Consider the following 26,207-nt stretch of genomic DNA (forward strand, 5'->3'; position numbering starts at 1 on the left):
TATCAAAAAGGAACCTTGGATTTTGATGTCTGAGAAACATTGATCTAGAACACAAATCGGCATGTATGTAGAAATACGGATGGGAAGTAGGCCTTCTATTTACCTGTTTGGAAAAACATACAAAATTGGAGGGAAATGAAGCAGAGATTTCCATAAGAGAGGAAAATTTGTTATTTGCTCATATTGAACTTAAAATGACAATGCAGTCAGTATTTGTCCAAGTGAAGACATTTAACAGGGAGTTAAAAATAAAACTCAGAGAGCAAGGAGACTGAGGTTCCAGCTCCTGGCATGGAAATGAGCCTGACGGTATAGGTGGTATAAGTTATGACAGCTATGAGAAATACAACATGAGTATTTAGAGTAAAAAGAAAAAGAAAGAAGAGAATGAAACTTTTATGAGAACAGGCAGAAAATGAGAAACTACAGGAGAAACAAAAGAAATAACAAAGATCAGTCTTCAACAGAAAGTAGGCAACCTCTTCTTTAAAACAGAAAAATGCATAAATATGAGTTGATTCCCTCAGAATCTAAGCTTCCTGTGGAAGAATAAGGGTAGAGGCGACCAATGAACTTGGACTTTACCACAGTGGGAAAAGGGGAGGCACCTTAGTAGCTTGCAGTTAGGGTTGTAAGTGAAGTCACATGTGTAGGAATACACTTTGAAGGACTGCATGCCTTCCATAAAACTTAGTCCCTAAGAATGACTGGCTGACAAGATTAATACAGCCAATGTTGAGAGCCTGACAATGATGATGCTAACAGATAAAATGGGAGAGGAAACAAGGGAGGTCAGTATTCGAGTGATGCCCCATGAAGTGCGGGGCAAAAACAGCGTGAAAGAGGTTCACTGTTCAGGAGTTAGAGCAGTAGAGAGAAGGGTGAAAGCTGTGGAATGAAAACAGAAGAAAGAAAATAAATAAAAGCAAGAAAAATTAAAAAGCTAGAAAGACGAGAACTGTCCAGTTACTAAAATATAAGACTTTAGAAAGAGAAACCGAGTGTGGCTCATACTTAGGTTCAGTTACATAAATGACTGGAATGTGAAGGCGTCACCAGGACAGAAGTGAAGTGCATCAGAAGTTATCAAACAGACCATCGCAAGACAACAGGATTTGAGGTAGGCAGAAAAACAGTGAGCAACACAGTAAACTAGGCTCTTTGGCCTTCAGCATTTCAATCCTACTGAAAGGCAAAACATATGTAAAGTTCATTATATGCAAAGATGTGCCTTAAAAGCATCTGAACTGACGACAGACTCATCTACACAGACTTTTACCTTCATGATTGGAGAAACCATGCAGTTTTTGTTTTAAACAAAATAAAATAATTTATAAAATGGGTAAGTAAATAATCTAAGTATTGTTAGTAATGGAGGGCAAAATAAATAAGATTCATTTTTTAAAATCTTTTGCTGTTTAGATTACTGGAAATAAAATCTAAATATTATTTATAATCTTCTAATTGCCTACATTTATATCTATACTATATATTTGAAACAAGGAGAAAAACTGATTTCCATCTTTGAAGAATGCATACTTCAAAATAAGGAGATTTCACGTTACATATATTTTAGTACAATAAAAAATATAACCTAAAATATTAGAAAACAACTGTCCATCTACATTGGGTTCCTCCTTACCAGTGGCAGGTTTACATGTCGTTCAAGTTCAGTTAGAATGGCATATATGCCATTAGAGAATACTGTCTTCACAGACCTAAGACTACACAGGGAAAGGTGAGCATTAGAGAAGCGCAGCCACACTGGGCATCTTTATGTAGTGTAACAGTCTCAAGATCAGTGTAGTACATTTTCTTTGTCGAAGCCTTCTTTCCCACTTCAGCAATCTTTCGAGCTGAGACCTTGATGCAAACCTAGCTACAGCGCTGCTGAAAGAAGCTTAAGATCTGCTTTGCGTTGGCAGTGTTCCACTCTTGCTCTCTCAGAGGTCCTTCACACACCGACACATACTTCTTCAAGATTTTTTCTCCTACTTCTCGGAAATCCAAGGGTTCTTTGTGTGTTGTGCAGCTTGCTCCAAAGCCATCAGTATCAACTTCATGATTTTCTGACTGTTGATCTGTGCAATGCTTTAATCCCCAGTAGCACATTTCTCCACTGTACATCATAGCCAGCACATGAATATCACTAAATATTCCTGGGAAGGACATTTAGAATTAAGTTTATAGAAAACACCTTCAGTTATTGGAGAACTATAAATCTCTGACAATAAGCCTTTGTCACACCATTGCTGGCTGGGAGAAGGCCACTGTCACCAGCACAGTCCTAACTTAGTCGGCACTTCTCTTTTACCTTGAAAAGTTCAACCCCAGACAAAGCAGAGCACTGTCAAACGATATTTTAAAACCACTTACTTTTGCTTAACATTAATAGAAGCCCCTTTCAGACCAGTTTTGAGAATTAATTTCACTCCTGGAGCCCTTCTAGATTACACCCTAAATTCTCTATACAACTTCAGAACTCTCATGAATTCCTGAATCATACTTGTGAACACAAAGTCCATTTTGAAAGATGCTCTATGACATGTTCTATACATGAGACTACTGATAGTCTCATGTACCTTCATGTATCTGATAGGCTAGACAATTCTAAATTATCACAGATGATGATACCCAAAATGCTTTGTATCACTAGCAAAAACACCACCCAGGACAATTTCTATCAGAAGATGAATATTCCTTTAACATTATTCCCAGCAAGTGTGTAATTAAATATTTACTATCAAAGCATGTTAATTTGTTAGAAACATAAATTACTTAGGTAGACTAGGAGTAACAAGAACATTTGCAACCCCAATAACCTTGGAGATGGGTCAGGATTATGGCTGCAGACCAACTTCCTGTACTACATAGGAGTTCCAGGTCAATCTAGGCTACACAATAAAACCTTATTTCAAAAAACCAGAAGGAAAAAAGTAAGTAATTAAAACAAAAATAAGTATAAGATATATGATCTTTCAATTTCTTAAGGTCACTTAACATAAATAAATGATTTATTCTAACATATAAGTACTTGTGTGGTAAGGAAACTTATCTCAAATTAATAATCATGATAACTTCACCATGTTGGTTTTAAAAAGAATGGCCCCTATAAGTTCGCATATTTGAACGCTTAGTCACTGAAGGGTTACACTATTTAAAAAGATTAAAGGTACAGCCTGTTTTGAGGAGGTGTAGCACTCAGTAGTCAACTTTGAGGGTTCAAAACCCCATGTCAAGCCCAGAGCCTTACTCTCTGCCAGGCCCAAGCTCAATGTCCCTCTGTCTTTCTTTCTCTGTCAGTGTCTCTGTGTCTCCCTTTCCCTCTCCATACCCTCTCCCTCTCCCTCTAGATCAGGAAGCTCTTAGCTACTTCACCAGCAGAATGCCTGCCTCCCTGCTTCCACCATGCTGAGAATGGACTAAACCTCTGCATCTGTAAGCAGCCCCCAGGTAATGCTTTCTTTATAAGAGCTGCCTTGACCATGGTGTCTCTTCACAGCAACACAACAGTGACTATGAGACTCACCTACAACAATTCAATACAACTATAGCTAGGATGGCAGCAGAATTCAGTTCTGCTGTTTTAAATGTACCAAAGTCCCAAAATTTGTTCTTATATGCTGTCATCTTCAAATTCTTCCTAAAAACAGTGGAAAGTGAAGTAAGAGGTTCAGCAGAATAGCTGACTCACTAAAGTATTGTATCAACAAAAAGTAACTACTGGAAAGCTGAATCTGGGGTTTGAATTCATGAAAATGAAAGAGCACACTATACTATGTTTTCTATGTATAAAACAAGTTCTATGTAACTTTAAAAAGCCTGAAATGTCTATCTCCTTTAAAACTTACTTCCAGTATGACATTAATAGCCAAATTTGATACTGGTCAAAATAAAAATAAGCAAAAGTAATATGCTACATTATATGCTCTCTAAAATCGTCTCCAGCTCTGGCATCCTTTTCTGGCCTCCATGGGTACCAACATACATGCATATCCATTTACCCACACACAATCACATGAATAATAGTTTATAAGTGCTTATACATGTTATATGTGTACATGTATATGTGCACACACATATATACATATAAAACATGTATGTACACACATATGTATGTACGCATGTATGTATGTCAGCTTACTATGTAACTCTGGCTGTCCTGGAATTTACTATTAGATCAAAGTGACCTTGAACTCACAGATCCACATCCCTCTGCTTCTCAAGTACTGGGACTAAAGACCTGTGCCACCATATCTAACCAAAACTAAGTATTTTTAAAGTGTTTTTCCACATTATATGAAAAGATTTTAATACTTAAATTCATTTAAAATCTAGCATGAAATTTAAATAAGAGTAAGTTAGCATGCTTTCTAAAAATCTTTAAAAAAAAAAAAACTTTTCAATCACTTAGAAAATTTTAACAAGAAACCACATTACCTGTACTTAGTAACTTAGCTGTGTCTAGGTCTTGGAAAGAAACACCTTCATTTAACTGGACAGGACATCGATAATTTAGCATCTGTAGCAAGTAATTGATCCCATCAACAAGGTACTAAATAAAGAAGCCAAATAAATTAAAACATTACATAAAGAACTAGAAAAACAAGTACCCTTTTCTCATTCTTTATTCAAAATTAAATGAACTGACATATAGGTACATATAATTTCTATTACATTCCAATGGCATTTGGACTCAGCATTCTAAGACTGTCCTAATATAATTAAACCCTCAAATACAAGAGTGTGAAACAAGAAAAAAAGTCAAGTACAAACACATGCTGACGTAATACACTTGTTCAAAAATGTTATCAAAGGAAAACTTCTGTAAAGATGGATTAAAAATAACTTTACAAATATATATGGAGTTTCGTTTGTTTTGTAATCCTTGGAACTGAAGCTAGGGCATCATGTTTCCAAGCTGACGAGAACTATGGGTACATTTAGAGTGAGCTAGACTTCTTAGTGACATAATACTAAGATCCATGTCTTTGTAATAAAATTGTTAGAACCAAGATAAATCACAGGTCATACTGTCTTAAGAGCAGGGTCATACAGGCTCCTCAGGTGTACCTTGCCTGAGATACACACAACAAGACTCCTTCAACCAAAGAAAATATTTAGAAATGAATAGCTTTATTTTACATTCAAACAAATATAAAAATCAAGAACTTAAGAAACTCATGTAGTAATTTCCAAATGATGATAATCTGTCATGTGTCATCTTATTCTTCACAGCAATTCCAAGAACCTGCGATCCTAAAATGTATGTCTCCTAGTCCAGAACCTCTCATCTACGACTGCTACAAAACGGTTTAAATCCTGTAGATGTCAGCAATTAAAATCATATGTGACTTTTTTTTTTTTTTTTTTTTTTTTTTACCTTTTGAAGCAAATTAGATTTTCTCAGGAGCCACTCCCTTCTCTTAGTCAAAGAATGACAATACATATACAACAGGGCCCCTCGTCTCCAAGACAGGCACTCCAGCAGCTCATCCCCAAGCAAATCACACAGCTAAAAGGAAACATAAAAGGAATAGCCACAAAGAAAAGCCATGTATCTACAAAAAGATAAAACTTCTAAAGAAAACAATTAAAAGTACTCATTTGACAGAACCTGTCCAAGTTAGGTTACAGAGGAAAACTTACATTTGAATTAAGTAAAAATACTGCAGTCTGTTGGTAAATAGCCATTAAAATAACTCTGTAATTTACAAATAGTTTTATAAAATACCTTGAAATTATAATAGAAAATTCCACTACTATTATTTGGAAAATGCAAATTCATTATCTATTGAAAGATATCATTTTAGAAACACATTGATTTGAGGCTGAGCAGTGGTGGCGCACGCCTTTAATCCCAGCACTTGGGAGGCAGAGGCAGGAGGATTTCTGAGTTTGAGGCCAGCCTGGTCTACAGAGTGAGTTCCAGGACAGCCAGGGCTATATAGAGAAACCCTGTCTCGAAGAAAGAAAAAAAAAAAAAAAAAAAAAAAAAAACCACATTGATTTGAAACTGTGTCTTTTTTCTAGAAAGAAATAGGAATTAAAGACTAGAGCAAGAATTAAACTGCTAGAATAATGAAAAGTTATATGCAAAAAATAATTTTAACAAATCAAAATATTTGTAGTGGTATGGCCTTTATATCTCAGTAATTTACTCTTTCTGCTAACCTGTCCTAATGAACACATAGAGCCAAGAAGATATTTAGGTAGACACTGAGCAGGCATTTAAATACAAGAAAGAATTTACTTCAAGTAGTATTTAGCAGAGCCAGCAAGATGGCTCAGCAGATAATGGTGCTTGCTGCCAAAGCTCAAGGCCTGAATTCAATTCAGTAGCTAGGGATTTCATAGCTGGGCAATAAAGTAGTGTAGTGGTATATCTGTCCAATCTAGGGTGCAGCTTATAAATATATTAACTGAGTTGTATGTTCTTTGCACTGACATACTGGAGTTGGAGATTTACTGATACAAATATGGCTGGTATAAATATAAACCTCTAGTGTTTTTCTTTCATGGGGCTAGAGGGAGCTGAGTGAGACCGGAGTGGTTGTTGGTGTTCTGTAGACCAGCCATGGGAACTGTGGTTAGATGGCCACCTGGAGCTAGCTGTGAAGGATGGGCGAGACCGCCCATACTGGTACCTAGCTGGAACAAGTGTGGGTTCTTTTAAAATTACATGCTATATAGAACTTGTATGGTAGAAGACGAGAACTGACTCCAGCAAGCTGTTCTCTGACCTCCATATGTGTGCTGTGCACATGTATGTTCATGCACACATACAAATAAAATACAAATGAATGAAAAAAATTAAAAGAGTATCCAGAACTAGATATGTAAATCCACCTAGAGAAGGTAGCTAAAAATTGTGTAAACAAGACATCACAGACATAACACAGACTATCAAAAGATGAAGGAGACATATTTAGTCAATGCCTATCTGTCTCTTAAATGAGAAAGAAGAGGGTTTCTGACAAAGAACAAAAGAATACTTCCTACGATGATGGAGAAAAAAAGCAGCCAGAAGATGGATGATCAGTGCTAGTAAGAAAGGTTAAAAATGTTCATCAGGATCAGGATTTTAAACAGACAGTAAGGGCTAGGTATGGCAGGACATGATTTTAATCCCAGTACTTAGGAGATGGAGGCAGGTAGTTCTGTAAGACTGAGGCAGGCCTGGTATATAGAGTTCAGCCAGCATTTACATAGTGAAACCTTGTCTCAAAACTTTAAAGGAAAAAAAATAAAGCCAATAAAAACAAATGTATCAATTAGATTTTATGACTGTCAAGAAACAAGACTTGCACAAGTAAAAGGGACATGGGTATATCTGTGTTAGAAAAGGATTCTGTGATACACTGCAATTCAAATTCCATTATATAAATATTCTAAAAGTACATTTTAAAATACACTTTCCGATCATAGCCTGGAGTGTTAAGTTCTCTTCCACCACTCCCTCTGTCTTGAGACAGGATCTTTCTAAGTACTCTTGGCCAGCCTGGAACTCACTATGTAGACCAGGCTAGCCTTGAACTCACAGAGATCCTCTGCCTCCCAAGTGATAGGATTAAAGCATGTGACATCACTACTGACAAACCTCTTTTTTTAATCTTAACATAAAACAATGATACACTCACCACAACAAAAATACAGACTAAAGAGCAGGGCAGCAGCAGGACAATATGACAAGTTCTATCATCACTGGATAGGGCGGAACTTACTTTGGGATGCATATTGTTTTCTTTAGCTAAAATTTCTGGTTCTGAAAGAAAAGCGAGCAGCTCTTTTACTTTCTGTGGCGAACAGTCCTCAGGAAAATCCTCATCTACTAGCTTATTCTCCTCAAAATATGTCATGTCCAATATGGCCTTAAGACAAAGAAGAAAATGCATCTGTAAGGGATGGAACTTCACCACAGAATAAGGAGTTTAGCCTTGAGTATGAAAAGCATTATTAGACACTCAACCATGTCGGCACAGTATTTAAATGTGAAAGTAAGCAAACTGTTTAGCCATAAGCAGGATTAGGGATGACATCATTTCAAGAAGTAAATGAAGATTCATGTTTCAACTAACATGTTATAATTATGGAAATGTAATCAGTTATTTGCCATTAATACTTGTATAATCCCTGAAGTATTACAGTCTACTTTTTCTTTTTAATAATGAATCTTTGGGGGTTTGTCTTCCCAAATATACAGCCAGAATATGCCAAATATGCATCCTGCTGCCACATAAATGAAGCATGCCATCAATATACACAATCCCAGCACTGACTCCACAGTAGCCTATAAGACCTTAAAAGACCTTTAGCACTTTTACATATTTAATCTATTTGATTCACACTAAAGAAACTGGGCTATAGTGGTCACCAAACTAACCAAAGCCAGCCAATGTCCTTTCAAAGTTTCTTCAAGGGTAACAATGAGTATGTAAAACACATGAAACACTCCAAGCACAATAAGTGATACAAAATCAGGATGGAGAACGATTGAAGAAACACCTAATTCCAAGCTCTGATCTTCACATAAACACATACAAGTGTATCAGCACCCGAGTCCATAGGAATACATGTGTACACATATGCACCCCCAATAGAGCCACATTTCACATTTGTTTTAGTACCTGTGTGTATAGTTCCAAAAGATTGGATGGATTTGAACATTCCTTCTCTTCTCCACATAAAAGTTTCAATTTTTCTAGAGCTGCAGAGGCCCGAATTAAAAAGTGATCTGTAAGTAATAAAAACATGATAAGTTTACATACATTCAAACATTTAAAGAAGGAAAACTATGCAACATAAATGACATAACAAAACTCTATCATAGAGAGTGATATTATAGAGAGCGAGTGATATCTTACCTCAAACACTAAGTATTACATACATAAAAACCAATCACAATGAAGTAAATTTATTCTCAAAAGCAAAGGAGTGAAAGCTTTACATTCATTGTTGCTATTTCTTAAATCCAGTACACATTCTTCTTTATGAGCTTTTATTAAGGGATTATTACGTATACAGCCCACTTCTTTCTTGGGTATGTATACATGTGTGTGCATGTAAAGACGGCTATCAAGTTGTCTTCCTTAGTCATACACATACTTGAACACAGAGCTTGTGATTCTGCTAGCCTAGCTAGTCAGCTTGCTCTGGGAGCACTGGAATTCCCTGGGAACCACTAGGCCAATTGGCACTTACCACACAGTTCATCATGCTTGACCTGCTGAGCCATCTATGTAGCTCTCAGTCTAGTCTTACAATATTTCTTTTACACTGTTGATATGCTCTAAATACTTAAAATTTTACAACTTTTACTGGAATAATACGAAATCTACAAGTTTGCAGAAAGAGCATCTACTGAATGCATGCAATTTCATACATCTACTTGCTAAATTAACTAAAAGAAAAGTTGATCAGATCAAATATTCATAAAATATCAGACTGTAAACAACACTAAGTTTACCATACTTGTATTTCTAGCTGGTATAACTACAATGACAATTTAAAGGGTTATATCTTATTCCTTTAAAACTTCAAAATGAGGGACTGGAGAGATGGCTCAGTGGTTGATAGTACCGACTGTTCTTTTAGATGAGCCTGGGTCCAAATCCCAGAACCCACATGACAGTTTACAACTGTTTGTAACTCCAAGATCTGATACCTTCACACAGACATGCATACAGGTAAAACACTAATACACATACAATCGACATAAGTTATTTAAAAAAAAAAACTTTGAAATTGAACAAACTACTTCATTCCTTCAAAACCTACAGAAAAAAAAAACAAAACCAATACTTCCTCCATGTTTTCTTACCACAATTTACCCAACTTTCCAAACTTTACCACCTTAACTCAACCATCTGTTTGCTACAATATTTTCATAAATAGATTTCAGATTTTGAGGGCCCCAAAGTTACTCTTCACCCTTCTGCTTCATTTCATGCAGTACATATGCAGACCACAGTACAAGACACATCTTTTCTGAGATACAGAACCTTTCCTACTCATCCACCAGTGGATAGACAATGTAGTAATTGGTGTGGCTTCCGCAGTTACATAAAGAGATAAGCTGTTCAGTGTTGGAATAAAACTACCATCAGATACGTCAGCAGGCAGTCACTTAATGACCTTTAGTTTTCCTCCAGTAGCTGTAGCTTTAGAGGATTTTCTATTGCTGTAAGTCAGAACACTCTTAGTTAGCAGTCTTCACATCTCTCACTGGCCTAGAAGTACCAACCCTACTACCTAGAAAACAAGATTCTACTGAGAACCAAAATAGTCCAGATCTTGGCACTCCCCAAGTGCTCTACAAGCTGTTTATATTTTTCCCTTAACTTCTGAGATTATTGTAAATGCAAAGACTTGTTCTGAACTGTTGATGTCACTGCTGAAGAGGAGTGTCATAGGTATTATTATTGGTTGGGTGTGGTGGTGGCATATCTATCATTCTGGAAAAGCACATAAGAATACATTCCCTTTTATTAGAAATATTTAAAGTAAACTGGCAAGGTAAAAAAAGATAAGTGACTCATACAATCTTCAGAGAAAGTCCTTCTTATAATTCTATGTAGGACAATATCACACTGTTAAGAATGAGAAATAGATGAACAATAACAAAAAAAAAATGGCCATACATACAAAGAACATTCTTAAGTGGAATGATGGTTACCATTCTATTATTTAGTATGAATAAAATAGAAACTAACAATACTGACAACTCAATAAACACATATGACGGTTAAGCTAAAGAACAAATTTCCGATGTATATTGACTTTGTTGTATGAAAAAGGACCAAGTTTAATTCAAATACATACAATCTCATTTTAAGTAAGCCCTGTTAGTACTTCTCTAGTAAGATTAACTTCAATGTTGACTAGTAGCTTGTAAAGCAGATGGCTAGCTACAGTTTTGATTTTAGTAAATTTTCACATGTATAAAGCCTCCAAACAAGGCCATGTAACATTCAGCTTCTTTCCAGGCCTCTTTTTTACATCAGACCATAGAATTCTTTCATAAGAAAATATGAATTACTGTTAGGTTCAGTAATAAGTGAATAAATCTACCCAAGCTCTCTGGGCTAACACATGGATACAGCCCAGGTAGGTAACAGTGACTATAAATCCTATGTTCCACTTGCTACAAACCACACCTCAGTGTGGTGTGTGGTCATGTGCTTCATTTAATTGTAGAACTGATTCTGTAAATATACCAACTATTCAATCACCTGAGAGATGTATCTCATTATGGTCTTTCTATGAGTCTAATCACAAGAATTTTAAAGCTCATGTATGGTAAAGGCTCAATATTAAAAAAAAAAAAAAGTACTGTCAAATTAATTGGCAACTGCGAATTTATAAAAACCAAACCGAGTCTGATGACAGAAGATTGTAGTATGTCCTAACCCATTTCCCTTCTAAGAAAATAGTTAAGAACTAAAACGTTGGGGGGTCGGGGGGGTACATTTAAATTACACCATAACTGTGTACAATACTATTTATTTACAGTTGAATTTTGAATTGAACACAAAGTGGAAATTTACAAGGCAGTAATGAAAAAGTAAACTGTCATGCATGTCTCTATTTACTGGATGCAAAAAAATACTGTTCATTTTTGGACAGTATAAACATTCTGGAAAACGTCCATGTGTACTTTTATTTAAAGTCTATCCTCGCAGATTCGACACCACACATCTGGTCGGATGTAAACAAAATGGATTTTAAGGAATGTAGAAAACGCTGTATTGGTAACAAGACCTCTGAGGAGAGGGCAAATGACTGCCCAATAGGGATCAGCTCAGAAGTGCCAGCCCCCATCGGGGCCAGGACCAGGGACCCCGCCTCGGACCGAAGGCCGCGCCTTCTGGCCACCGAGCGCAGCCGCCCCACGGGTCTCACCACCGTCCGCCCACTTCCCTCTGCGGCGCTCCCTCACCGTCTTCCCCCGCGGCTTCGCTAAGGTGCTGTATGTGAGCCTGAGCCAGGTCCCCGAGCTCTTCCACCCGCCTCACCACACCGGACACCGCGGCCGCCATGGCCAGCTCGGGCGCTCCCGCCCTGTCCACGTGACCACGCGGGCCTGAGATCACCTGACGGCCTGGCTGGCGGAGTGGGGGCGGAGCCCGCCCTGCCGGTGGGCGGAGACATAGGCTCCGGGCTACGACCGCTTGGGCCCGCAAAGGTCGTTCCGGGTATTTAGTTCCTCCCAGTGGTCCTCTCCCTCCCACAATCCTGTGCTGCGAGGGGCCGGTATGATGTAAGGGCACACCTCTCTCCCGCCTCCTTCTTTTAACCAATCGGAAGCCGACCGTGCTCTAGGCTGAGCCAATAGGACATCGGCCCTCTCCTCGTGTGCGGAGAGGTTGCAGCTTCTGCCGCTGGCAGGGAGAGGGCGGATTGCAAGGTCTGGAGAGAGGATTGCAGTGGTTGGCGTTGTAGTGAAGGAGGGTGACTAAAATAAAACTTGATTGTTATGGGGGAGGTCAGAAGCGGAAGTCTGCGGACTGGTGAGATTCTTCCAAGCTGTGAGATGTAGTATGAGGTCGGACAACTTGGCAGTCCTTGGCGTGCTAGCTGGAATAATGCTTTTCCGGATTTTAATCCTGGAGCTTGTTTTTATTGCGGGTTTATCTTGGCTAGCTCACATTTAAAGTACTTAAAGTACGTTAAATGTCTTGCGACCTAAACGTGGTAGCGACCTCACTGTTTTAGTTCACCTTGAGACCTTCCCGACAAGTGTTAAGTGTTCTCCCGGGTTTTAATCAGCACTCAAGTGGTCAAATGGACTTTGCATCTCATGAATGCTAATTCTTGCCGATGGCCACGGAAATCTAATGCTGTTTTGTTTTTTGGTTTTGGTTTTGTTTTTCCCGATTTGACACAATATATTTTTTAATAACCCTACCTTTCATATTTTTAAAGTTTTTGTTGTAGCCTAGTAGAAAATATTAAAAATATGAAAATAGTAATGTGAACGTTTAAGAGTGACTAACCACAGTGACTTTTCTGCAAGTGGCCATGGTAACCAGTTTTTTTTCTCTCCTGTCATTTTACTCTAAATTCACAAAAACAAAAACGTGTGTACCATGTCCTCGGTACTTGTATAATGTCCGTATGTACTCGGAAAATGGTTTTTAATCAAAAACAATAACAGCAAATTCTCATCTTACTTTCTAATGAAGAACCTGAAGGCCAGGAAATTTGCCTTCTATAACCAAGGTGAGCTGGAAAATGCAAACTCTTGTGCTAGAGTGTTGATTTACTCTGTAATCCCAGCACTTGAGAGGCTAAGGCTGGAGGGATGCTGCCAGTTCTAGAGCAGCCAGTACATAATGAGAACCAGTTTACAAACAAGCCAGTAACCAACAGAAATTAAGGACCCATTTTCTGACATGCCAAACTTCACTAAATAAAATTTACAGGCACAAACTATAGAGATCATTCCTGGCAGCCATACAGCCACTCCCAACTGTCTAGACCTCCAGCCCCAGGGCATCTGATGCCTTTTTGTTTGTTTGTTTGTTTGTTTGTTTGTTTGTTTGTTTTTTGGTCTCCGAGGGCATTGTATGCAGGCAAAATACCCATACACATAAAAGTAAAGAAAAAAAACTACAGTCATGATGATACATCAAACCACAGTATTACAGATGGAAAGTATTAACACTAGGAATTACTGTTCAACTATTACTTTGGTGTGTTCATTTTCAGAGAGACAGTTGGAAGGGATTTAAGCCTAATAATCTAGTCCTTTATTTGCAGATAAGGAGAATGAGAAGGATGCAACTGTTAACCTCCAAACGATAGAATACATGATTCTGTGGTTTATTCAAGATCTTAACGAAGTAAGTTCCCATAGAAGCTAGTTTTGTCCAGAGAGACACAGGCATGAGCCCGACCTTAACAATTCACAATGGAGTATTTAAACACAGAACCCTTGTACTAGAAAAAAATGCATTTCCTCTCCAACTAATAGTTCTTTTTACTTTAGGAAATGTACATGAATAGAACAAATAAAAGATAAATGCTAGATTTATTTTTAAATCTCAGATAAATTATAATGTGTAAAGAATATGAAATGAACAAATTGATCCCATTCGAATTATCTGCCTTTTCAGTAACATACAAAATTTAGCTAAATATCCAGCAAAGAAGAAATAAATTTATGTAGATCTTTTTGAAAGATTTAAAGCTTTTAGATTTAAATATTTTTTAACAGAAATCTTGCTAGTCTCTGAACTATCTACCAGTTCTGTTACTACTACTAGTGGCTTGCAATATTCTTTTGAAAACTTCTCTAACTACTTTGGTTTGGGGCTGGGGACGGACTTATTTTCTCATGTAAGTGTACCAAATGACTGACAGTGATGCGTAAGTGTGAATGCAATTACTTGCCAGAGATGACTTCTATGTACTGGGACCATTACATATTTATTTGGTTATGAACTCTGATTGTTGGCACTGCAACAGTAAGTACTTCTGCCACAACCCCTGCCCTCTTACAGTTTATCTACTAAAGCAATATAGAGGTAATAACAAGACACAGGGAATTTGAAATTTTAGAATTGCAGAAGGCACTAGGAAGGGAAAATAAAGAAGTATGATTTGATGGGAGATACTGAAGAAAGTGCGCCTCAGGAAATTATATTGGCACCTAAGTGATGATAATAATTGGCCGATAAAGAGCAATAGTTGCTCAGCCAGGAGCAGATCAAGAGAGAGAAAACACATGATGTCCAGCATAGTGATAAACACTGCTAGGTCCAGACTTGGGCAAGTGGTGAGCTGAAGTCGTGAGTTGACTAACAAAGTCTTGCTAAGAAAAGGGAATGGGGCAAGGCCTCATGGTAATTCAAACATAAATAATTCAACTTAAGAAATTATGAAGCTTTAGAATGACAGTGTATCTTTAATAAGAAGAAAGCTCTGAGGAGTAAGAGTCACTGAAGAAATAGCTGTACTCAAGGGATGAAGATTCAGATCTTTCTGGAGTGCTCCTGCCCATAGTTTATTGGGTGGCAGTAAGTCACTGGTTCACTTCAGAAAAATGTTCTGGAACTCTGTTTTCTGAAATTTACTTTAAAGAAAAACAGAAAAATCTTCTAAGGCAGTGGTTCTCAACCTTTCCTATGTTGTGACATTTTAATTCACCTCCTCATGTTACCCTTTACCATAAAATTTTATTGCTACTTCATAACTCTGATTTTTCTGCTGTTATTAATATAAATGTCTGGTATGTTACTCCCATTTGGTCTTTAAGAGTTTGTGACCCACGTATTGAGAACCACAGCTCCATGATTTTAGAGAAATCTGTTCATGCAGAAGTATCTCACAGCGGGCTCACTAGAATAAAATTTCACGAGTGATTCTTAGAACAAGCTGGTAGTTGTTTTTTTATATATATAATAATTTGTAGCCCAAAGAACTTAGATTATCAATGATAGGAGCCTGGTACCAGCAAGCTACCCATTATTCATGAGACTGCCAAGAAAGTACACTCATACCAGGAAAGACCTTTTGCCTCCTGCAATACCTTTCTAATTCCTTCTACAATCAAAGTTTAATAACATATCTGCTGACAAAAGTAAAAATTTAAAGGGCCTACTTGTTTGCTTGCACAAGTAGGCCAAGAGGTTAAGTTGGAGCTGAGGCAAGAAATTTGTAACTGTTAAGGAACAGAAGAACATGCATGATGCAGGAGATAACATACGAAAGAGGTCTTGAGTTGGGAAAGAGCTTAGCACCTTGTAAAAATGAAAGAAATCCAGGCAAAAGCCAAGAATGGAAGAGAGAGAACAGGAAGGTGAGGCCTTAGAACACACGTAGAGGTTACATCGAGAACAGATACCTCCCTCTTAACCACAGGGATGGACCCCAAAATGTGTATGTAAGCCCCAAGTTGGCCATACAGTTAATTGTCTACTGGACCTGAATTTCAACAGAATGACTCTTGGCCCTTCATATCATCCTCGTGGGTCAACAGGAGGAATCAATTTATATGAACCTGAATCCATATGCTGTCTCTGCTCTTTCACTGTATGATAACCAGAAGGTGAATTAAAATCTCTAGTCCTCAAGTTGTGCATTTATTGAATGAGGGTCACAATAACTATGTATTCATCCAGTTATTGAAAGGGTTAAATTAAGGGATCTACACAGAGTGTCAGTGTATTTCCCAATATATAGTGATGTTATGTAAGAATGAGTAAATGGTATTTAACTCCTGGTTGATCTCAGACATAATCTATTGGATTATATCTTTTTTTTGTCGTATTCCATGGCTGACAAGTTCTGCTGTTGAAAGAGTTAGCTGAAGAGACAGACTCTGTAGAAGTTAAGGCCTTACTCTCCCTGGAGGCAGAAGTGCTTCTTTAGACCGACAATTAGTTCTGCTTGTACCCACAAGTATATCTGAAGATTTCATTATGAACTTCCATGCCGTGAGTTTAGCAATAAAAAGAAGTGATTCATTGCTTGCTGTAACTTGAATGAATCTCAGGGGAATGTTGAATAAGAAAAAAAATGCAAAGACTGAAAACTATAGTTTATATGAGTTCATTTACTGTTCTTAAAGAGGAAACTCCAGAAAGAAAAAAAAGCCATTTTAATGGTCATCAAACTTAGGTATACAGGAGGGTGGAAGGAGGGAAGCATGTGAGTGTGTTTAAAAAAAAAAAACAGCAGGTGCTGTGGCTGTCCTGTTATTATTTTTTGACTGTAGTAATGGATATGAGACTACTTGATCATATTTCATAAAATTAAGTATGCATACAAACTGACGTCACATAAAGTTGACAAAAATCTGCCGAATGTCCCTGGATTGTCTGTGTCAGTTTTCTTGTTGAACTATAATAATGTAGTTTTCACAGATCCTTCTTTGCCTGGGAATGAGTGGAATGAGGTTTTTCTACTATTTCTTCCAAAGACAAATAAATCTACAGCTATTTAAAAAACACTATGGAAAATGACAAAATGTTAACACTGCCCTGGTGTAGTGCGTCATTTAGAATAGGTTTTGACGGGTAAAGATAGAAGTGAAGAATTAAGAGGAACTTGCTTGCTGGAGGGACTTAAGTCAGCAAAACGACACAGACAAGTGAAGAATATATTTTAGGTAAAAACCTGTGACTCAGCTGAGCAGAAATCTAGAGAACAAATAGGGAAGTACTATGAAGTAAAACCAGGCAAGAATGTAGACTAGAAGAGCAGTCAACAATGATTTCAGAGAACAGGAGGAAGCATAATACTGATTGGTGATCTGAGACGAGATTGGGCTTGCTGTTCTAACAGGACATCATTTGTCCTGGTCCTCTCAGTTCAGAGTTGTGTAGTATTCTGAGAAGCTAACGGATTGTTAAACATAAACTATAAGTTGAGATGAGAGAGGGTGGTCTCCACAGCAATTGTTGTAAGAGTCAGATGTGAAGGGTAGGAAAGAGATGTGTCTGTTGATTGACAAAGATGAAAAGTTCACAAAGAAACATTTTAATGGCTGAGATAGAGAAAATGATAGATCAGAGTTACACCAGATGCCTTCTGAATCAGCAGCAGTTTAAAACCCAGTAAAACCTAAAATCATATGCGCAGTTGTTCAGAGAGTAACTTTAGAAAACTATAAGCCTTTGACTTAGAAAATTTAAAAATTCCAAGCTCCTTAAAAATTTTACTGGCAACATAGCCCAAAGACAAAGAAAAAGTTGCGGGTCTCTCCGTTCTTTCTACATATGAGGTTAGCTCCCAGTTCCACTCTTCTCGTCAGAGTAGCCATACGAGAGATGTAGTGTGATGAGCGTAATCAGATGGTGCACTTCCAAGCCATGGCGTTTATGTAGGAGAACCTGCTCAGGATCTATGAGTCACCTTTGATTAACATTTGAATCAAAGAATAGTTCCTTGTTAAAATAGATACGTGGAGTGATATATTCATTAGATTCTTTTATTGCACCTATGTTTTATCTGTTATCCCCCATAAATGTCATTGAGATTCAATGCAAGGTGTTTCTAACCACTTGTTAGTCTTTTTTCTTTTTTTTTTTTTTTACTTTATTTTATTCTTTCCTTACTTAGTGGTATGGACCAATATAAAAACTTCATGATTGTTATTCAGTGTGGAGTTTATACAAACTTCAAAATATCAAAATCTACAGACAGCATCTTCACTCCCCTTATCTTTCTCATGCCGTCTTTTCTCATGGTCCCTGAAGACCATGTTACATCTCCTCTGGATCCGCTGAGCTGAGTTAGTCATCTCTGGTTAAATTTCAACTATTTAAGGACCATTGAGGTCTGACATCAGCACTCTTTTAAATTTGCTGAACACCAAAATTCTCTTAGCTTATAAATACCCCATCTCCCTTTAGCAATAAGTATGACCATAATTTTTTAGACCTTTCTAAAGTAAATGCTAAACTTTGTGATAAGAAAGTACAAAACAAGATACAGGGTACAAATACCATGTATACAAAAACCCTAACTATAGGTTCTCACTTGGTGCATATACAAATATGCAGACAAAACACCCATATATGTTATATATATATATACACACACACACATATTATATATACATATATAATATATACATTATATAGTACATATATAATATATAGTATATATAGTGTAATATTATATATATATATATATATATATATATATATATATATATACTTTTTTTAATAAAGGCATCATGGAATTGAATTAACTGTCAAGAGCACAGCGAGGACTGGAATTCAGTTCCCAGCATCCACATGGTACCTCACAAGCATCAACACTGCTAGTTCTACGAGATCCAGTGTACTCTTCAGGCATCCAAAAGCAGCAGATATGATACTCTCAATAGGTATGATCCACATAAATTTATGTGTTTGAATGCTTGGCCCATTTGGAATGCCACTGTTAGGAGGTATGGCCTTGCAGGAGTAGGTGTGGCCTTTTTGGAGGAAGTGTGTCACTGTGGGAGATGGGCTTTGAGGTCTCTTGTGCTCAAGCTACACCTAGTGTAGCACACAGTGTAACACACCCCTTCTGCTGCCTGTGGATCAAGATGAACTCTTGGGTCTTCCAGAACCAAGTCTGCCTGCATTCTTCCTACCAGGATGATAAGAGACTAAACCTCTGAAACTGAAAGCCAGCCCCAGTTACATGTTTTCCTTTATAAAAGTTGCCATGGTCATGGTATCTCTTCACAGCAATGAAAACCCCTAACTAAGACACGGGGAATGCATACAGTACACACATATATACATACAGTGTACACACATATATATGTAGGCAAAACACTTAGACATATTTTTCTTTTTCCCTTCATTCTTTTCTCTTTCTTTCTTTCTTTCTTTCTTTCTTTCTTTCTTTCTTTCTTTCTTTCTTTCTTTCTTTCTTTTTTGTTTGTTTTGTTTTGTTTTGCACAAAGTTTCTCTGTGTAACCCTGGTGTCCTAGAACTCACTTTTTTAGACCAAGCTGGATCAAACTCATAGATCTGCCTACCTCTGTTTCCTGAGTGCTGGAATTAAAGGCATATGCCATTACTGACTGGTTATTTTTTATTATTTTAATTATTTCTTTTATTTTTCAAGATTATAATATAATCAAATCACTTTTCCCTTCTGTATCGGGAAATTTTCCTTGCAAGTTGTAGGAGCTAAGAGGGGAGGAGTAAGGAGAGGAAGAGGAGGAGTAAGGAAAGGAAGAGGAGAAGGAAGAGGAGGAGCTGGAGGGAGCAGAGATGTAGGAGGATGGAGAGCCACGCGTGGATGGAGAGCTGTCCTGGGTAATAACTTAATCTTTAAACACTAGAGGCGCATTCCTACCAGATACCACTCGGATGGCAGGATGGTCTGGGCTCAGCCCAGCCTTGTGGAGAAAGCGTGGAAAATTGGCAGAGCCATTTCCTACACTGCCGTGGGTGCCAGGGCCGGTGTTTTGGCCCACCTGAGCCAGTGACCTGAGCCGCAGCAGCCGCTCGTGACCTCAGGCCTAGCCTAGTTGGGAACATGGCTGCTCTGTAACTATAAGCCTGATTGAGTACTGCCATTTTAAATAATTACTTCAACACCCTTCCCTTTCCTCCTACCAAAGCCTCTCATTGCTGTTTTCCAAATTTACAACCTCCATTTTCTTTAATTGTTGTTATGGGTGTGTGTGTGTGTGTTGTGTGTATTTCTAAATACATACATACAGTGTGATCAGTCTGCTCCATGACTTGTGTGTATATGTATGTATAGGTCTGATCACTTGGGAAAACCATTTCTGTCACTCTTAACATTCCTTATTCACCTGTAGTTCTTCGCATACTGTGAGGCCTTGTGAGCTTTCCCACGTCCACATTATCATGGCTGCTGGTGTCATCCTGTTCAGTTCATGGCTAGGCAGTCATGCTGGAGAAACTTTATGGCTGTAGCTTCTGACATTCCTAGGATACAATCTTACAGCAAACACCATCTCTGGCTCTTACAATCTTTTCATCCTGAATTTCACAATAACCCCTGGGCCTCATATGCAAGAGTTATGTTGTAGATACACCAGTTGGAACTGGGTTCCAATTGCATTTTGATCAGTTGTGGTTTTCTGTAATCTCTGTCTGTTGTAAAGATATGTTTTCTTGAAGGATGAGGACTAGTCTATCTGTGGATATGTTTAGATATTTAGGGTAAAATTAATAATTATGATGATTTAGTAAAGTGGCATGTTAGTGTGGTTTTAAAATGAATATTGTAGTTTTTCTCTTAACCCAGCAAGCGCCCAAATAATTGAGACTAGATTACTATATCTATTTATCAAGCTTTAAGGGCACAACAACTGAGCAGTACTAGTCTATTTTAATCCTCTAAACTGATCTGGCTACCTCCCAGCAAATATTCCTGTGATACTTGCATTTTAGTATTGATCTGGCTCTCTGGGTTTTCTCATGATGTCTCCTGGACTCTCTCCCCACTCCTTTGCCTGGGAGAAAATCCAGCCTTATTCTCTCCCCCTGCTCAGTCATTGCATAATCAGTTAGCTTTCTTGACCAATCAGGGAAGAATTGAGGAGCAATGTGTATACAACATTGAGACAGGAGATTCTCAGAATAAGAATTACAACCAGATATGAGACAGAGAAATCAGCATTTGAATAATACAAGTACAGAATAACAATATGTCTACAGTGACAGTTGCAGGTTCTCCTCCAAGATCCATGGCTTCACTATCCTTGGGTAGTTGGCTAGGTTTACCTCATGCTGAGCAGGTCTTAAGTTTAGTTAGAAAGCTATTGGTAACCAACAAGATATGAGTGTTACTACTGTATAATAATCCTTACAGTTATGCTATGCTGGTCATTGTTGTGGGTCACAGTCATCACAGGTAGTGCTGTTGATTTGCTTCTCTGCTTTCAGCACTTGCATGACAATTTCTGGTACCATGAAAGATAGTCCTGAATCATAAGGCTTTCAGGTCATTTCCAGCGCAGGGTTTCTGAGCCTTGGGTCTGAAACACATTTTGTCTTCAGCAATATAGATTTATCATTCACCTCTGGCAGGTGACTTCTACCTTGTCACCAAAAGCAATAATAGTAGCCTGTAATATTTGGGAGTCAACCTAGACCAACTACTCAGAAAACGACTTCTTATGCCTGGTGGGTTTTGTTTGTTTTGTAGATACTCTTTTGCTTTTGGAGGAAGCATTGTCATTACAGGTGGAAATTTTTCTTTTAAACCATGTATGTGTACAGTGACTTCTTTGTATTATAGGTATTTTAGGTAGATGGTTAATACTGCGAGTCTTTATGACTTTTTCAGAAATCTTTATTGTCATTTTACCTTCCTCCCTTTGCATTTATTTCAGTGTGGAGAGTTTTCAAAGACCTTTAAAAGAAAATCAAAGAAAAGAAAAAGAAAAAAGTTATCATAGGACCTAACTCTGCCACCCCTTGGCACATAACTACAAATACTTCCTCTGGCATGTTCACTGCAGCTCTATTTACAATAATGGAAATGACCTAAATGTCTTTTAACCGACCAATGGATAGTTAAAACGTGGTACATATACACTATGGGATGCTACTCACTGAAAAAAATTATATCATGAGATTTACATATAAATGGATAGAACTATACATATTATATTCAGTGAGTTAACCCAGAAAGACCAACATTGTATATTGTCATTTATCTAAGATCCTAGCTCCAAATCTTTAAATGACAGATACAACCTCAATCTCTGCAGAAACCAGGAAATTTTAAACGGGATGATTTTTCTTTGGAGGGGAGGGGGAAGTGGTAGAGAAGCTCAAAAGTATTCAAAAGCTTTCTCGGGTTCAAATAAGAGTGTTTTGCCAGTATGTGCAAAAATTATTAACCACAGCTTCCTTCTCACAGGTAACTGTAACCTGAGACTTCTCCCTACAAACTAGCCAACCCCCCATCTTCAGCTGGACACAACAAACCAGCTCAGGTTCCAGGTTGTTGAGTCATAGATGCTCTCAATCAGAGAAAGACAGCCCACCCAGTCCCAGGTTTTTGGTTTTGTTTTTGTATAGTGTCTGTCATTTCTTCATTCTCATGCATCCCCTGTTAGGTTTCCAGGACCAAACAGAGGAGATAGGTTTAACAAGTTTGGATACAGCCATGCACTATAATATAACGGAAACTTCCAAAGTATGCTTTCTGTTTAAATTAGATTAGAATGGTTGTGTAGACTTAATACAGCTGTGTAGACTTAATATGGATCTACTGATCTAAATTTTAAATACTTTAAACTGTGAAAAGTAAACTTATAATCTTGATGCATTCTTGAATGGGAAAAACATTTGTAAAACACGTGTCTAGAAGGAGGTGAATGTCCAGGACACATAAGGGATCCAGGTGCAGTCACATACTTGTTGCTTCAACATAGCTCCTTAGAGAAGTCAACTTAAATCTGAAAGGTTTATTTTGGCTCATGGTTTCTGAAGGCTCTGGACCTACTGTGAGCCTTGACATCACAGTAGATAACACAGAACAAGAAACTGTTTGCCTTACTGTAGCAAGTGTTGTGGGTATTCAGTAGAGAATGGACTTGGACTTGGACTTGGACTTGGACTTGGGCATGGACTTAAGGCAATAGAAGATTTTTACTAGCCCTCAAGCAACTACAGTGGGTATTTGAGATCCTAGTGTAGTCCTGATCCTTTCTCGGGGTGAGCTTTTAAGCACAAAAACCATGTCCTTGGATGACATATTTCAATTAACAGGACCAATTAGCCAGAAGTAGAAATACAGAAGCCAAAATGCAAGATTAGTACATTTAGAGACTCTTCCAGAACTATGGACTGTGATGAATTTGGTCTTTGATGTCAATTTTGGCAGGTGGTACTATCGATGTGTTGGGTTTTGTGACCTCAATAGCACTTCTATCATGGAGTCAGTTGTGCTAAGGTAGGTCTGGGGCCCTGTTACACAAGGAAGCAAAGAGAAGCTAGAGAAAGTGAGCTGGGGTCAACATGCATGGGGTCAACACACCCTGAGTATTCTACTTCCTTTAGCGGATCCTATCTCCTAAAACCTCTTCATCTAGGAGTGGATTAAATAAGGTTAGCAGCCACATAAAGCAATCAACTCTAAAAGGCCCCACCTCGGAATATCATCATTTTGCATACCAATATAAAAGCTCTCAGGGAGGCCATTTAAGACCATATCATAACGAAAAGAGATAGTGAAACTATAAAGAGGGGTAGGTGGGCGGAATGTTGTGTGTTCGCCTCATGGATAACAGCGTTAGGAAGTGAGCATATTTGGAGGTGATGGACTTTAATCCTCGTGATTAACATTAGTACTCTTTTAAAAGGAGGCCCCAGAGAGACTCCTGCCCCCTTCGTCTAATTAAAGACATAGCAAAACAGATGACTGTCAGTTATAAAATCTTGGGCTTCTAATCCTCCACAAATGTAAAATTTTGTTATAGACAAGTCATCCAGTATACAGTATATTGTTATGGCCATCCAAAAGGACACTAGTAATGTTATTCTAAGGTAGATGTTCAAGTAATAGTTGACTATATACCCATACGAAAAGTTTTGCATACATATTCATAGCAGCAATATTTATAGTAAACAAAAGTCAGAAATAACCTGAATGCTTTTGAACTGATTTATGAAATATGGTTTAATCATACAATAGAACATCACTCAGGCATAAGAAGAAATAATGTTAATGTATATGCTATCAAATAGACCCTATCAACATGTATTATTCTGTATGACAGAACCTAGACAAGTTATACAATTCTAGTTTTACTAAGTGCTGAAGTTATATAGACCCTAGAAACAAAGCATATGTAATGTTCCCTTGGGTTAGGATGGGAATGTGGAGAGAGTGCTGAAGAGCAAAAGGCATCTTTCTAAGATGATGAGGATGCTCTAAACCCAACTGTAATGACTGTTGAATAGTATTTACCTATGTAGTTTCTTTCCTTAAAAGAATGGACGCTAACACTTGAATGAATTACATGCTGTGTGAGTCATGTTTCAACAAAACTTCTTATCAATCACTGTAGAAATTGAGAAGATATTCCATAGCAGTTCCACAGATACTCAGTGATCAGAGCAATTTCAATCAAGAACAATTTCTCTGAGGCTACATTTGGAATTTGTCAAGCACAGAACAGACAAGTGTTAGATGGGTATCTGGTAATTTTTAGAAAATGCAGAATCTCTTTTTGTCTCTGTCTCTCTCTGTCTCTCTCTGTCTCTCTGTCTCTCTCTCTCTCTCTCTCTCTCTCTCACACACACACACACACACACACACACACACATTTACATAGGGCTCTGAATGAAAAAGAACCTTGAAAAGCTGGCAGAGGAGACATTATGGAACTTTTCATATATCAGGGAAAGGGTATATAGATACAAGCCTTGAAGAAATCTGGGATGGCTCTTTTCTAAATCAGATTTCTGGCAGTCACAAGAGTAGTAAGCATGAGGGATTTGGCTGTGTAAATATAAAGAGAAGGAAACTGGTGAGAAGACATGAGTAAAAGGCTCAAACAAAGATATTAGTATATGTGAGATAAGGATAAGGATAGCCATGACCAGGTAAATATTATTTAAAGGGGGAAATAAGCAGGAACCAGTCACTAACGTGGCATAAAGCTAACAACACTCAAAAGTACTTCTGCCAAAAAAACAATCCATCATTTAACCTACTAAATTTCTCCACTGTTTAATTTTTATGTTACTCTTGGACATTAAAAATTATTTTAGCATACTAGGGCCAGGTACAAGTCTCAACTCTTTCTATTTTTGTCTTCAATATAGTGAGAAAATGAATACATTATAAAATATACTATCAGCTAGCAGCCTGAATAAATACACTTTTCTTTCTTATACTTGATCCACAAAGTACCCTTTCTTTATATTGTAGCCTTTATTGCCTACAATAACTTAATCAACTCTGACAAATGCAATTTACTTTGCCTGGTTTAAAACAACTTCCGTTCTGTTAAGTCATTTGAAGCCTGTCATTCCCAGCCATACTCCCTTCCCTTAGGAAGGGAATCCCTATGATTGTAAGTCTTCTTCCATGGCCTCATCTCTATAACCTTGGCTTCTTTCCCTAGAACCTCCTGACAATCTTCAGGTTTTCCCTGCATCCCTGCGACTCTTGCTCTTGTGTGCATGGTACCTTTGTTTCCTTGACTTTGTTTGTTCCATTTCAGTACAAACTTGACTTGTATCTTGTGGTTCATCTTCTTGAGGTCAACTTCCTTGCTGATTCTCACCTCTCCTATTAATAATCTCTGGATCCTACTCTTACACTAAGTAAAGGCACTGAATGTCTGTTTCTTCTTTAACTATTTAACTTCACTCTAAATTCTGCCACCTGTGGAACACAATATGACATCATGGTACGCTAAAAAATGTCTTAAAATCCGAAAGGGAATCTTCGATTTTATTCCATACATCCTTTACATTTCTGCATGATTACTGGTCATTATCCCATTAGTTCTCCTTTGGGTCCTGGGACACATGACCATTCCTTGGAACCAGCACTGTCCCTCTGTCTCTAGATAACCTTATACCATAGAAAACCCTACCATCCATCCCAGGAGAGTCATCCATGCTCCTGGTTTCAGTAGTCATTTGGTGTTTACTCAGAGGAAAGACTCGAATTTTTATTTCAGCTTCATAATTCCTCACTGGAATATTCTCTCTCTCTCTCTCTCTCTCTCTCTCTCTCTCTCTCTCTCTCTCTCT

At 37.8% G+C, this 26,207-nt stretch overlaps 1 protein-coding gene across 1 annotated transcript; it reads right to left on the reverse strand.

The window, feature by feature from the left end:
* Positions 1-1,473: 1,473 nt before the first annotated feature.
* Positions 1,474-12,053, reverse strand: CUNH5orf51 (chromosome unknown C5orf51 homolog). The gene is made up of 6 exons (XM_028767673.1): positions 11,939-12,053; positions 8,628-8,734; positions 7,725-7,871; positions 5,384-5,515; positions 4,441-4,555; positions 1,474-2,159 (listed from the first exon to the last, which is right to left on the reverse strand). Exons 1-6 carry the CDS (start codon positions 12,036-12,038, stop codon positions 1,876-1,878), a joined length of 885 nt encoding a protein of 294 aa, XP_028623506.1. The 5' UTR covers positions 12,039-12,053; the 3' UTR covers positions 1,474-1,875.
* Positions 12,054-26,207: the final 14,154 nt, after the last annotated feature.

Source organism: Grammomys surdaster, unplaced genomic scaffold, assembly GCF_004785775.1.
Source record: "Grammomys surdaster isolate TR1022 unplaced genomic scaffold, NIH_TR_1.0 174, whole genome shotgun sequence".
Lineage (NCBI taxonomy): Eukaryota > Metazoa > Chordata > Mammalia > Rodentia > Muridae > Grammomys > Grammomys surdaster.

Excerpts from the sequence above, each read along its gene's own strand:
- CUNH5orf51 (XM_028767673.1), bottom strand. The coding sequence starts at position 12,038 with ATGGCGGCCGCGGTGTCCGGTGTGGTGAGGCGGGTGGAAGAGCTCGGG. Across the intron at positions 4,556-5,383 it reads AATCTAATTTGCTTCAAAAG|TACCTTGTTGATGGGATCAA; the intron begins GTAAAAAAAAAA and ends TTCTTTATTTAG. Across the intron at positions 2,160-4,440 it reads AGCTAAGTTACTAAGTACAG|GAATATTTAGTGATATTCAT; the intron begins GTAATGTGGTTT and ends TGTCCTTCCCAG.